This window comes from Setaria italica, chromosome II (genome assembly GCF_000263155.2).
Source record: "Setaria italica strain Yugu1 chromosome II, Setaria_italica_v2.0, whole genome shotgun sequence".
NCBI classification, from domain to species: Eukaryota; Viridiplantae; Streptophyta; class Magnoliopsida; order Poales; family Poaceae; genus Setaria; species Setaria italica.
Genome location: NC_028451.1, coordinates 21487569 through 21502546, shown reverse-complemented (window position 1 = coordinate 21502546; position 14978 = coordinate 21487569). Strand labels below are relative to the sequence as shown.

General features: G+C 41.5%; 1 protein-coding gene across 3 annotated transcripts; it reads left to right on the top strand.

The window, feature by feature from the left end:
* The first annotated feature begins 4242 nt into the window (after positions 1–4242).
* On the top strand, positions 4243–13974 carry LOC101770476 (regulator of G-protein signaling 1). Of its 3 annotated transcripts, XM_012843305.2 has the most exons (11): positions 4243–4418; positions 5792–5903; positions 5981–6044; positions 6151–6235; positions 6316–6389; positions 8490–8681; positions 10719–10807; positions 11994–12229; positions 12368–12492; positions 12658–12779; positions 12867–13974. In XM_012843305.2, the coding sequence occupies exons 1-11, from the start codon at positions 4339–4341 to the stop codon at positions 13035–13037; spliced, it is 1350 nt and encodes a 449-aa protein (XP_012698759.1). In that variant the 5' UTR covers positions 4243–4338; the 3' UTR covers positions 13038–13974. The 3 variants fall into 3 exon arrangements, with proteins under 3 accessions (XP_012698759.1, XP_012698760.1, XP_022680228.1); XM_012843306.2 differs by having other exon boundaries at positions 4276–5903; positions 5981–6067; positions 12867–13145; XM_022824493.1 differs by having other exon boundaries at positions 4276–6067; positions 12867–13145.
* Positions 13975–14978: the final 1004 nt, after the last annotated feature.

The window sequence follows — 14978 nt, the reverse complement described above, 5'->3', positions numbered from 1 at the left end:
GCACTGTCTTTGTTATTCACTATTGTCATACATGTGTGTAACTTGATCCTGACGCACATGTATTGAAAGCACTCGGTTTTGTCCTTAAAATCGGGTGTGAAAAGCGCCCTCTTGTTGTGGTGCGCCCGGGAAGTTTGTATTGCCCACCCTCTTGGAGGATTCATAGTAAGTGACTCAATCCTTCTTTGTGGTTGATAGAGAGAGGTAAAGGGTTAGTGAGGACCCGGCTCTTCGTAAGCTCCTCAACGAAGACGTAGCTTCCTTTGTGGAGTGAACTTCGGAAAACAAATCTTTTGTCTCGTGTGCTTATTGTGTTCTTCAAGTTCTTGTTGACCTAGAGCTTGATTTGTGTCGATCTACATACTTGTGAAATTTCTCTCATAAAGATCAAATGCAATAGTCTCTATACTTCTTTGCTGAACTTTTGATTCAAATAGATTATTCTGAAACCTGTTTTATTTTGAATTTCATAGAGTACTTTTTACTTTGTCGGAAGTTCCACCCCTGTACTGGAAGTTTCGGCACAGTGTCAGAAGTTCTGACCCATTTAACACTGCTGCAAAGAATTTTCAGGTTTTAAAGATCGAGCCTATTCACCCCCTTCTAGGCGTCACATGATCCTTTCAATTAGTATCAGAGCCTAATCTCTTGATTAAGGCTTAACCGCTAAGGGATTCAAGATGTCTCAAGTTGGGGATGGTGCCGCCGCCGTTGAAGAAGCCGTTGCTATAGTTTCTGCTAATGCAGGCCTTGGAAGAGGTCCCGTGGATCCTCAAGGCTAGCTACCAAGGAGTCGCCCACTCTCTGTTCGTGAAGCAAGCTCCAATGACGATTCTAGCTCAAGTGATGATCTTGAGGGTGAGGACTTGGAAGCAAAGAGAAGAAGAAAAGAGAAGATGAAATCCAAGATTGAGAAAAAGACGGAGAAGTTGATGATGAAGAGGATACAGGAAGCAAGGGACAAGCATCCTTTGTATGGGTTACATCAAGTTCCTCATAATTATGCAAATGCATTGTCTTATTATCCTCCTTCACAATTTCAATCGTTCCACTTGGGAAAATCTTCTTACTTTAATGGGACAGATTATCCCAAGTGGTCATATGATATGAAAATGCATCTCTACGAGCTTCACCCTTCTATTTGGGAAGTTGTGGTTGTAGGTGTAACTCCACCCAAGAATGGTGTACCGATGGCCGAGCAAGCTCAAGATTACTTCCGCAATGCACAAGCCATCAGGGTTATCACAATCTCTATGTGCTCAAGAGTTCAACAAGGTCTGCTTCGTTGAGATTGCCAAGGTGATTTGTAACATACTAGAGGAGGCACATGAGGGGACTGATCAAGTTAGATAAGGCAAGATGGATTTGATTCATGGAGAGCTAGAGCACTTTGTTATGCTTGATGGAAACCATGAGACAAATGCTCGATAGACTTTTGCTTCTCATGTCGGATATTAGATCTCTTGGAAGCACGGATTGGGATGATCACAAGGTCACAAAGAAGATGCTTAGGGCTTTCACACCAAGGAACCTTACTCTTGCCACTATGATTAGAAGGGATCCAAACTTCAAAACAAAGACACCTAATCAACTTCTTGGTGAAATCTTACATCAAGAATTGGTTGAAAGACATGTGGCCAAGTCACTTAGTTTAAAGATGAACAAGAGTGTTGCTCTTAACGCTAGCTCAAGTATCATGGTTGAGTCAAGCCACATAGTCTCAAATCAAAGAAAAAAAATTCAAGTGATGAGAGAAGTACCGATGAAGAAACCGCCTTGGTCTTGAGAAATTTCTGAAAAATTCATGAAGAAGAAGAATTTCAAGAAAGGTGGTGATGATAGAAAGAAAATATCACAAAGAAGATGCTATGAGTGCAAGGAATTAGGTCATTACATTGCCGATTGTCCATACAAGAAAAACAAGGACAAGGAGGAGAAGAGGTACAAGGAGAAGAGTAAGGACTACAAGAAGAAATATCAAGATCGAGTTCATGTTGGTCAATAATGAGATTCTAGTGATGAAGGCTCTAACAAGGAATGCATGGCAACTCTAGCCATACTCAAGCCTCCTACACCAACAAGACTTTTCAACAACACTTCCAACAATGATGATGACACTCCTTTTTATCTCATGCCAAGAGGAACCAAGGTAGAAGAAACAACCACCTACTCTTCTCTCTCTTCCTCCATATATAGAAATGTGCAAAATGATTTGGAAGATGATGAAGAAAAATATAAAGCTAAAATGATAAAAAAAATTTGGAAATAAAGGTTAAAAAAGATTAAAAAACTTATGGATAAATTGGAGAAAAAGAAAGAGTCTCTCGATAGGCAAGAAGATTTGCTCATCCTTGAGAAGGAGACAAACCTTGCTTTAGAGAAGGCCCTTGCCGAAGAAAAGGTGAAGGTTGAAAAATTGGTGATTGACTTGTCCCTAGCTAATGATTCAAATGAGAGGATGTCAAAGGAGCACATTTTGGCAAATGAATCTCTAACTTCTCTAAAGGCCACTCATAGTAAACTTCAAGAAAGCTTCTCATGCTTAACGATCAAATATAAAGACCTTGAAGTTAACTATAGTGCTCTTTAGGAAAACACCAAAACCAATTTCAAGGCAAATCTTGACTCCAATGTCAACACAAGTGAAGGTTTCTCAAGATGGTTATTAAATTGATGTCAATGCTTATATTGCTAACATTGCTAAGCTAGAAGAGTCAATCGAAGCAAGGGATGTTCAAATCAAAAGATTGAACATGCTAGTGGCACAAGGTTATGAAGGTAGTGTCAAGCCCGAGCCTAAGATCAAGTATAAGGCTGGAAGGCATCATAGCCATATGGATGGGCTTGGACACTACAAGGGAAGCAAGGTAAATGATCGGAATATGGTAAATGATAAGGAGGTCCATATGTTCAATAAGGGTGCAAGCCTTGGTGACTTGATGGACATGATACATTGTGTGACAAAGACCAATCCAACTCGAGTCAAGTCAATGGTCGAAACAACTACCAAGGCAAATGTTGTGGAAAAAATTCATGACAAAGTCAAAGGATAAGGTGGTTGCACATGAGCTCTCACCAAAGTATACCACCGACTACATGGTTACAATGGACCACAATGGAAAAATACTGGTCAAGTATGTTGGTGCCTACACGAAAAAAGCTATCTTTAGAAGTGTGTGGGTTCCAAAGATGTATCCCTCTAACCAACAAGGATCCAAATCTTTTTGGGTACCTAAATTTCGAGCTTAACTTGTTTTGTAGGCCTACTCCTCCAATGGCACTGCATGGTTGCTTAATAGTGGATGCTCAAATCATATGACCGGTGAGAAGGATATATTTTCATTCATAAAGCATTATGACACACCAAAAGATAGTATTCGGTAAACAAATTCTTTATCTCGTGTGCTTATTGTGTTCTTCAAGTTCTTATTGACCTAGAGCTTGATTTGTGTCGATCTATGTACTTATGAAGTTTCTTTCATAAAGATCACTTGCTGTAGTCTCTATACTTCCTTGCTGAACTTTGATTCAAATAAATTATGCTAAAACCTATTTTATTTTGGATTTCGTAGAGTGCCTTTTACTCTGTTAGAAGTTCCGGCGCAGTGTCAGAAGTTCCGACCCATTTAACACCGCTGCGAAGAATTTTCAAGTTTTAAAGATCGAGCCTATTCACCCCCCTCTAGGCATCACACGATCCTTTCAGCGCACCGCCTCCGCACACCCGCTCTGTTTCCGGTGACTTCCACCGTCGGATTCGCCATCACCGACTAAGCCACGCTAACCTAGCTTCATTGAGATTGTCACCGTCCTACCCCGCCCTGATACCGCCCACCGTTATCTCCCACCACCCTAGCCGGTGACGCCATCACCGCCTCACCTCACTATCTGCCACCCGCCTCCTCCGCCGGGTCGGTAGCCTCCCTAGAGCTCTCTCTAGTCCCAGCAGCACATGCAACCTAAACCCTCAAACTCGAACCGAGACCTGTCATTTTTTTTTATTTCCTTCGTCCTCCCTTCCTTCTTTTCCTTTTCAACAAGAAGACCATGAGATAGACCATGTGATATGTGCGTTGACTTTCTATAATTTCTACAACGAGAGGGATCACATTTTAGATTTTCTATTTTTTATAAGTAAAGACTGATTAATTTGGTATAGCCACATTTCCTTTTTTTTTCCTCCGTGTACTATCCGGCGTCGGTGTTTTTATGCTTTACGGCCGCTTTCACACCGTTGAGCAAACCAAGCAGAAACACGGAAGTAGAAACATATAACCCGTAGCTGCCGCCTCCCATGGATCCCCCACTCCGTCGCCAGTCTCTGCCCCCCGCAGCTCCATGGCCGGCGGCTGCGCCCTCTCGGGGGGCTGCCCAACAGACTTCGCCGCCTTCGCCATTGCCTCCGCGGTTCTTGCTTTGTAATGTTTCATTCTCCTATTCCCTTTCTCTCTTATAACTCCCTCTGTTTCAGTTCGTCGGAGGACAAGAGTCCATTTGCATTCGGCCCGTAGCTCTTCTGTCCGAAATGCGGGTTCTGGCTGGGAATGGGAAGTCGCTAGATATGGTTTTCCTCACTCGGATTCGAAAGGTTTTGGAGCTTAGGCGATCCCCTGTGGCGGTAGTGATTTGGGATCTTAGTTACAAATGCTGGATTGTTCGGTGTTACAGTGTAGAGGCACGGAGAGTGTTTTTTTCCTGAAGAATGTGAGATTTTGTCACGGCTTGTGGGTTGTGGCTTGGTCCTAGGATGACCATTTTGGTGCGAATTTAGGTCTTTATTAACGGAGATTTTGGTTTAGTTTACAAGGTGGCTATTTTCTGTCAACAAGGGATATTCGAGTGTTATTGATGCAGGACCCGGAGACATGCAAATTACATGCTCGATGAAAAGGAAATATTTGGGTTCTTAATTTTGCAGCAAAAATCTCCATGTAGAGCGTGTTGAAAATGGTTATACTAGACCATATACTTAGCCGTATAAGAGGAACTTTTGGTCGTGTACTAAAAAAAAAACTCGACCTGTGGGGGGTAACACAGCCCCCGGGCATTATGCTAAGAAGAAGAAGACCTTCTCACGCAGGTCGAGAAAACCTCCAAACTCCCGCACCGTAGCCCGTGTGAGACTACCAACGATCTGGGCCGGACCTTAGACCTATGCTTTGGCATGGGACAGATGAGGGGATTTTTTTAACCCCAGCCTGAAATTTGCTCCCACGGGGAGTCGAACCCAGGACCTGAGGAGTGCTACTAGAGCCACCTAACCAACTCAGCTAGAGGCCTGTTCGCTTTGGTCGTGTACCACATACCTATTTAAAAAAAAAACTTGACCATGAGAGGAGACACCCCTGGGCTTTGTTCTAAGAAGGTGCCGTGCTTCGAACCCAGGTCGGGATGGGAGTTTCAACGACTCCCGGAGTTCGCTCTAACCGGTCCACTGCGAGAAGCTTGGTGTACCACCTACCTGTTACTATATAAAGTGGGTAGGCTGCAGTTCTGCACAATGGCACGATTGTACTGTATAATTGCTACGTGTAGTGACCTTGGACTATTACCATATAAATTGTAGCAGGCGAAATCATCAGAGTTCTGTTTCATAAACTAGAAATTGGCACCAATACTTAGTGTGTTAGCCATTTTCAACTGTATAATAGGGGTTACTTTACAGCGAGTTTTTTCCCCTACAACCTTAGGGTGTTGAATATTTTTGTTTGCAAGGTGGATATTGAATCTTATTACATAATTCTGTCAGCATCTGAATTATTTTGAACAATCAATATCTTACTCTGTTCAGGCTCATTTTCCGTGCTCTCTTTCCCTTCATCTATCGGAAGGGCAAAAGAACTGGTGTTTGGCTTGTAATAGTTCAAATTATTGGAAGCACTGATCTGTTGCTCTCACTGGTGGTGCGCTATTTTGACTCTTTTGATGCCTTTGGTATGGCTTTTGAATGAGTAAAAGAACTAATACCTACAAGGTGCAGATGTCAATGAACTTTCTGAAGTTAAAGCTTGGGCATCCTTGGAAATCATGTTATCTCTGGGCAGGTTCACTTATCCGACAACCTTCGGTAGCCCATCATTGTAGAGCAAAGTAACTGTCCAGCTATTATTTTCAGTTGATTAATCCTGACAAAGTTCAACCTGAATACAGTTTGGGCAGAAGGGCCTTTTGGATTTGGATTGTTGATCAGTTGCCGCATTGTACAGGGATTTCAGTTATATCACGTTTTTGTTAAGTAAGTTCTGCATTTCTAGAATTTTTACGTTTTTTTAGATTTTTGAAGTCATTAATTGGCATTTTGTGTCTTGTACGTAGGCACCGGTTGCCACCGATCAGGCCTTCCATTATTTTAGTAGTTATACTCCTTCCATGGATATGTGGAGCTGCTGGTAAGTGGGTTCAAGATAGGGCTACTTACTCCTTATCAAGTGATTTCTAACCCCCCCCCCCCCCCCCCCCCCCCAAAGTCATATGCCAAGTAATTATACAATCCAGGTTCTTACCCTTGGATAATGTTTCTTTTGAAATACTTAACACATATTTCTGGAACTATGCCAGATTTATTTATTATCAATGTGTCTATATTAAGCAACATGTTTAGTAAAGGATTTTAGCCTAAAGGGTTATATATGCAATAATAAATAGTCTGTGTTTCTATTATTTAGGATCCATAATTGGTGCTAACAAGCTGGAAAAATGATAATTAGTTTACACAATGAAAGAATCCAACTTATTATTTTTTTCGTTTCCTTTTTCTTTCTTGAGACTAGCTTAAACCAGTATTTTCTATCAACTTCATAGCTGCATTCACCAGTTTGTGTTGGGCCAGTGCATGTAAGTTGTTGCCCATAGTTACAGTTATTCATTGCTATTTATTGAGCTGTCATGTGCAGGAATTACTCTCGCATGAGATCAGGGAGGTTAGGATAAATTAGTTAGGATATCTATTGTTTGTTGGGCGCTTATCTTATTTAGAGTTTGTTAGTCAAGTTGTAGAGTTAGGCATATATAAGGGCACACGGCTGCCACCCTTTGGAAGGAATCAAGCAATGAAGAATCAAGTTAAGCATTTTCAGTCTATAGTATAATCCTTCCCCTAACAGCCAACTCCGCCTCGCTATACTCCTGGCCAGGGGTGAAGCCAGAAGTTATAGGCACCGGGGTCAGGATAGAGTAATCTTATTTTTCAATGGGGTCATTTCATATGAAACAACAGAGATGCAAAAGGATTTGCGGTAGTCGTCGGGGTCACCAAACCCCAATGAATGGCTGCAGCTCTGACCCTGCTCCCAATGGATGAGCTGTTATGTCTTTGCTTGAAATCTGACTCATGAACCCTTTTGGTTAGCTGCCAGCTTATAAGTGTTGGATATGTGCGTTTAAATCTACCAAATATAAACATGAGGCAAATTACGTAACCTAGTGCTACTGCTATGTAACCCAAATCTAGTTTCAAACAGACAGGCGTAGCCCGCAACATACTCATGTAAACGGTGTGTAAAAGCAGCATAAGCAAAGCAGTCATAACCATATATAATATCATGTAACCCATGACTAGTAGGCATGAAACCTTCCGGCACATGATGTAACTCATAACTGTAATAGATCCAATCTATGGACTTACAGATCTGTGCTCCGTCCTCATGTAGACTCGATTGCAGGGTTACTCGGTGCAGTACAGATCGTCGATGAGGCAGCGCAGAACGTAGTCGATCGATTTGAGCAGTCGAGAAGTTGCGCTGCCTAGAAACGTTATTGCCGCCCCTCGTGCAGGCTTCCCGATGGCAATGGCTTGGAGATACCACTCACCCTCCTCCTCGATGCACGCCGAGAAGAGCTGGCGAGATCCAGCAGCTCAGTACCACAACACACTTCACCAGAAGCAAAAAGGGAGAAGAGAAGGAATTCGTGGGTCTTTCGCGTGTGTTCCTGGATGTCTCCAGGACTTCTTATAGAGAAGACGGCAGCCCTCTGCTGTCCGTTTCTACTATAAAATCGCCCCACTAATTGGCGGTAGTAACTGCCATGTTAACTCGGGATTAAGGCATTGACTTCGTGTTTATCACCTCTAATGACCGATGTCAAAAGATTACACGCGAACGGCAAAAAGATTACACCAACTTGGCTTGGCTGCTTGCTGCGTCGCAAGTCGCGCGGTTGGCTACGCGAAAAGAACGCGAATACTCGTGCACGCGTGCGTTGTGTAACCCAAGCCCCGTTCTCTCCTTCAGTTATGTATTCAAAGAAGTGAGAGTGCTCTCCTATTTAAGTTGGCTTCCACCAACTCAAACTAGCAGTATGGGACTATTGAATGCCTCTGCACTCTTGCTTTGGGATTCATTAAATGGGCCTCTCCATGGGCCATTTGTCCAACAATAAGCACTAAAACTTGTGTATTGCAAGCATGTAGGTCATCTAACTTTCATCAATACTTTGCTACAATGTTATATAACTACTTATTCTCTTTTCTTTTGCTTGTTCCTTTGCAGTTTTTCATTGGAATAAACCTTTGAATCACCGGTGTCACATGCAGGCTCAGTGGGTGATTCCAGTAATGTGTATACATGGATTTTATATTGCTGGTTTAATTGTCATCACATTATCCATTCGACATATTGAATTCAGATTCAGTGAATTTAAGGATCTTCTACAAGCAATTATTGTTTCAACAATAGCAGTAGGTATGTAAGTTGAACTCATGTAGTTGTCCTTGGCAGATACTTTTTTCCTCGAACAATGCAGGATAGCTGCGTGTTATTTCATAAGATAGGAAAACTCGATTACAACAAGTCAAGCTAACAGCCTAACCTGAGCACAAACACACCCACACACCCAACATCAAAACTAGATTATATTCGTGCCACAAAAACATAGAACAGGACCTGACCGAGGAACAGCGAAAACCTAAGCATTAGGTGCCAGCAACCCCACAAGAAGCTCCCAGAGTTTAGTAGCACCTGCCATACACCACAAGGTGCTTTCATCAGCCATGATCTGGAGAAGTGCATGAAGGTTTGGCGATGTCCCTTCAAACACACATGAATTCCAATGTTTCCAAATTTCCCAGGCCACAAGCATTATTAGGGAGTTAAGTCGTTTTCTCATTTCATTTCGCACACCTCTTATAGTTTTTCCCTACCAACTAGAGAAGCGAGTTGTTATCATTGTGGGCGCTACAGCAGCCAAATGCAGATGTTGTAGAAAAAACCAGACCTGCCAACTGAAAACACATGAAACTAACAAATGTTGAATGGTTTCCTCAGCCTGGTCACATAAACGGCAGGCAGCAGGATGGGCAGTCCTCGTTTGGCTAACTGGTCTGCTGTCCAACATCATTTGTTGATAGCCAACCATAAGAACTTGCAATGCAAGGGGGGCCAGCTTTTCCAAATCTTCCTCCATGGGACGACCTTGATTGTTCCTACAAAGAAGGCAGCATATGCAGATTTGCTGCTGTAGGATCCAGATTTGTTTAACTTCCGACGGTGCTGATCAGGAACATCCGGCTGTAGGATCAGGTCATCAACCCAGTCCCAAATTAGTAGATAATCAGCAAGCACCTGAACTGTTAGAGCCCCCTAATGTCAGCCACCCAATTCCGGTTTTGGAGCACATGAGCCACCGATCGGCTTTTAACTGCCCTTCTTGGAATTGCCTTGGTGCTAATTCCTCAATGGCTTTGCCATTCAACCAGCGATTGGACCAGAAAAGAACAGACTCACCATTCCCTACTATTGCTTCCATGGCCACATCAAAAAGCGCTTGAGCATTCTTTGGTACCTGGAATGGGAGACCGGCCCACGACCTAGCAGCGTCTGTTTTTTTGAGCCCAAAGCCAACGGATGTACAGGGTTAGGGTTTAGGGATGTTGCCTAGCCATGCTGCACTGCTAAACATGTTGAGCTTCTCTACTGTGCCTAGCTTCCTATGCACCCTTGGTCCCACTTCATGGATTGCCTAATAGCGACACGGTGAGCTGACTCAGTCTTGTCAGAGTCTACTATTTCTTGTTAGGACGATGTAGAGGCATGAACTGATAAGAGGGAGGAGAATGTCGGGATGAATAAAGTAGGGTAGATGTGACTTTGTTGTTTTAGAGTTTCCTTTGGGAGGGGATGTTTCACCATCACACACTAATGAGTTTGCAGTAGGAATGGGATTCCACACTAGAATCTATGTGGTTATCAACTTTTGATCTCTTCACTGGACTGGTGGTTCACTCTAGATATGCCATTGGCATCTGCAAGATGCAGATAAAAGTTTGCTATTCCCTTTAAGTCCTTTAGATTCTTTCCATTCCATTTTTTGTGTGCTAGGGCCCAAATTTTTCCATCAGCATTGGATTCATTGAGTCTTTCCTGTTAATTTTGTGGATGTTGCAATATCAGGAGGTTACTGAAACAATAATAGCAAAATTTGGGTAGGACAGATAACAAAGGACACCTTTTAATCTTGCTGCTGAGATTTCTGAATCTTTTAAACATATCTTAGTTTTGTTTAGAATCTGGTAACCTGACCCTTATTGCGTTGGTTTTATAGTGGAATTTGTAACACACTAATTCATCATGGACCAAGTTGAATGTGTGCATAAGAAAATTTGAGTTCACTAAAACCTGTAGCATGCTATGCATTACACTTTGTTTATAAATTTAGTAATTTATGCTGTTCCTTCTTTGATATCATATTTTGCCTGCTCTGACACTATACCACTTCTACAGGATTTTGGATTGTTGCATATGTCCTGAATGAAATTCACGAAGATATTGCATGGATTCAAGTTTTCTCTAGATTTTCCCTTCTTGTCATGGTAAAGAACTCTTGATGCCAATTTGTACGGTATTTCTCGCCTTGTGCCATATGCCACATTGAACCGTTTCATGACAGTTTTACTACTGCTGTTCTAATCTTCTGTAAATATTAAATTCTCATATGTCGGCCTTTCAGAATTATGGTTAAAAATTTGGTTTTCGTAAAATTCCTAGACCTTATCCAGGAGTTGGATGGAAATCAGGTGGTTCCTGGTTCAATCCTGTGCCTTTCTAGTTAGTGCTATGTGACTAGACTTGGTTGGCTGTGTTGAACTCATACAGGGGGAAGAGAAAAAGCAATGGGATTCCCTGATCAATTGCCCTTGCTTTGACTTCATCTGTCTTAGCTGTGTGGCTGCAGAACCTTGCACCATCTGCGACTATTGTGGACAGCATCTGCAGAAATTACGATTCCTTGCAATGAACAGTAACTTTATGCCATTTTAGCGTAGAAAGTAGCTAGGGAGGATTATAGTAGGTATTAGGAATTTAGGATGATTAGTTACTATATCATTCAAGTATGTTTCCACTTAGATATAATCCATAAATCAGAGACAGAGTTATAATCCACAATTCAACTCTTGCTGAGTGCTCAGAAGGCACAATTCAGCAGCAAGTCATGCACAGCTTCGCTAGCGGCTATGATGATCACAGATGCATTGTCTACCTACCATTCTCATTTGTGAATTTAGTTAGGAGCAACATATTTTTGCGGAGAATCCAAAGATTGCAAGGGTCTTTGGCGTTCACCTTCTTCTAATGTGCACAACTGTTCCGTATAACTTGATGCTGCAGTTGAAACAAAAGCTTCTCGGTTGGGACCTTGGTGGATTTTTCTATAGCTAATGATTACGAACTCAAAAAATGCTGAGAAACCAGAGAAAGATATAAAATAGGAAGGTTTTGTATTAGGCATTCGTGCAGCACCAGCATGCATCCATAACATTTAACAAGGTAGCAAACACTTTTAGCAGTTGAAATCTGTATAAACAAGAAATTTTGTAGTGTCATGTTCCAAACGCCACACATTGAAGCTGCAAATATTATATTTTCCCTTGACAATGCAACATTTCACAAACTGCCCATGATGTGCTTTTTGTTCCTTTGGCTTTAATTTTTTTAGCTACTACCCTATGAACATCACATGTGCTCACTAGTTTCATGTTTTTCTTTTTCAAAGCATAGGCAAGTATTCTGGTGCTGCTATTCTTCTCAATGTCTATTTCTCAACCTCTGCATTCACAAATAAGTCTAGGAAAGCAAGAGTCGACTGCCTTTATGACTATGGGTGAAGCATTAGGTATAACTGATAGGGGTTCAGTAAAGAAGATTAATGCCACTCATTTTGATTCGAATCAACCATTGGACAAGCTGCTTGAGGACAAAAGATTCCGGATGTCTTTCATGTCATTTGCGGACAGGTTGTATCATACTTACTTATGTGCCCTGTTGTCTGCATTATCTGTTTATTTTTCTTTTCTGTCAGCTGCTATTTTTATGAGCTTTGCTCACAACCACCAGTTGCCGGTTTATGACAAAAACTGTGTTTTAAACTGTAGTTGCTTAGCTGGAGAGAGTGTTCATTTCTATGAAGAGGTGTATGACCTGAAGAAGATACATCTGGATGATTCCATTAGAAGAATATACATGGCAAGACACATCATTGAAAAATATATTGACGCAGGTATGCTACTCTACATTAGTGATCAGGTTATCTTTCTGAGCCTTTTGATTTTCAATGAATACAATCGGTTTCTGCCACTAATTTATCTTGAAGCCCTTGTCTTGATATTTGCCATATGCACTCTACTTCTCAACCAGCCTTGACAAAGTGGCATGCATGATTCAGGTGCAGAAATGGAGATAAATATTTCTCACAGAACTCGCCAAGAGATACTAGGAACACCTGATCTAACTCATCCAAATCTGTTTGACAGTGCAGTGAGTGAGATATTGCAGCTGATCAAAATGGTAATCCTATACTCATTTTATCATAAGTTTTAATTCACCTTTTTCTCCGAGTCACCCAAACAAGCTCCTTACACTGGCCTTCCGCAGAATTTGGCAAAGGATTACTGGTCATCCCTGCACTTTGCTAAGCTGAAGGAAGATATAGAGAGAGGGCCCAACGGCCCTGAGCTCATGCCATTGGATTACTCCCCAAGAGTTACTTTTGTGCGGTGTACTGATGATCCCTTTTACGAAGAACACGCTGCGACTTGTAATTGAACGGTTGATAGACAATGTGGATGCGGTTGTATGCTTGGCTCGGCCTTGTCACGTCGAAATGGGGAAAAAAACAGCAGTTTTTTTTTATAGATATGTCCAGTTCTGTCAGATGGGACAACGGACAATGGCGTGCTTTCTTGGTGATGCTCACATAAACTCTTTGAAGGCTTCATTCATTCTTATCCTGATTTGTACAGGTATTGCACTTGAAAATGCAAGAGCTGACTTGTTGGGACCCGATCGTTTGCTATGCTTTTGAAATGGTGCGCATAGCATATTAGCATCAACATCAGCTCAAACAAAAAAAAGAGGATTTATGAAGCATTTGGAGGTTTTGGGAGCAGGGAAACTATGCTGCCGTCCTTGACCTAAAAGAGCACAACAGTGACAGGAGAAGGTTGCAACAAGGCACCTCAGTCACACATGTTACTTTGGGCTCTTTCACACATCTTCCATCTCACTACGTGGCAAGATGCAACCTCCTCCTATCAGTGCTGAGGCATGTTCAGGTCCCAATTTCCAAGTGTTGTAGCTTTCTGTTACCAAACAACAAAATTCATTCCGACAGAGAGAGAGGTGGTTCCACAAGAGTTACAAAAGGACATACAGGGTATAATCTTATTTGAGCCGTGAGAAGTGAGAACAAGAACTTGTGATATATCTATTTGGTGTTTACACTTCTCTGAGCATTAAGTCTGGTACAAATCAAATGCTACGGATCGATTGCTTTCAAACGTATACATGGTAACTGGAACTGGCCAGTTCTAAGCATAGTATTTTATTCTACACAACATGTACTCTTTTGTCACATAACTTGTGAATAAACTACTATTCTACACACATAATTAGAGTACTAAAGCAGCAAAGCAACATGTCCACTTTACACTGGCAGCATGTCGTATTAAAATTTTGTGATGACTTAAAGTTACACATAACACTCGTTGTTGTCTTATTACAATTAGCATACCATAAAGCATGTAACTTGCAGGCATCAGGCCAACTAGCTTTTGCTTTTGGTCCTGAAAAGAAGACTCGTTCCAGTGCTTTGTGCACTCATTTTTAAGAGCTTACTATTCATTTATTATATGCATACCTTTGTTAGCCTTGGCTTTCACCGAGTTCCCACAAGCAACAGGTGGGTCTTTTTGCAGCCTGCAGGAATAATATGGCAAGAAGTACATGGTCAGTTGAGAGAAGTCATATGGCATTGCAGGCAGCACTAAGTAATAAGCAAGTTGGATTGAAACTCAAAAGTAGATAAAGGTCGAATCTGCCAACCAGCGTCGAACTCAAACTACTAGTTAACAGAGATAAGAAGTAAGACCATTCTTTACTTACAACGGTTCAGTTGTGAGTATGCTTTTTTTTTTTTGCCCTTTTGAGAAACATCAGTACTATATTGTGTAAGATGTCCTTTTAAAACTAAATCTTCCTCATTTTCAATGTTGTTAATTCTGCTGGACTGGCTCTATTATCAATGGGTTGGCATCTTCTGCAAAGTGCCTTTCGAATGCCAGTAAAAAAGTATGAAACATACAGTAAGTGCTGACACACTCTAATGACTTGGTCCTGTTTGGCAACCCACTCCTAAACTTTAGTACCTGTCACATCGGATGTTTGATACTAATTAAGAGTATTAAATATAGTCTAAGTGCTGACACACTCTAATGACTTGGTCCTGTTTGGCAACCCACTCCTAAACTTTAGTACCTGTCACATTGGATGTTTGGATACTAATTAAGAGTATTAAATATAGTTTAATTACAAAACTAATTGCACAGATATAGTCTAATTCGCGAGACGAATCTATTAAGCCTAATTAGTCCATGATTTGACAATGTGGTGCTACAGTAACCATTTGCTAATGATGGATTAATTAGGCTTAATAGATTCATCTCATGAATTAGTATAGGGGTTCTGCAGTTAGTTTTATAATTAGCT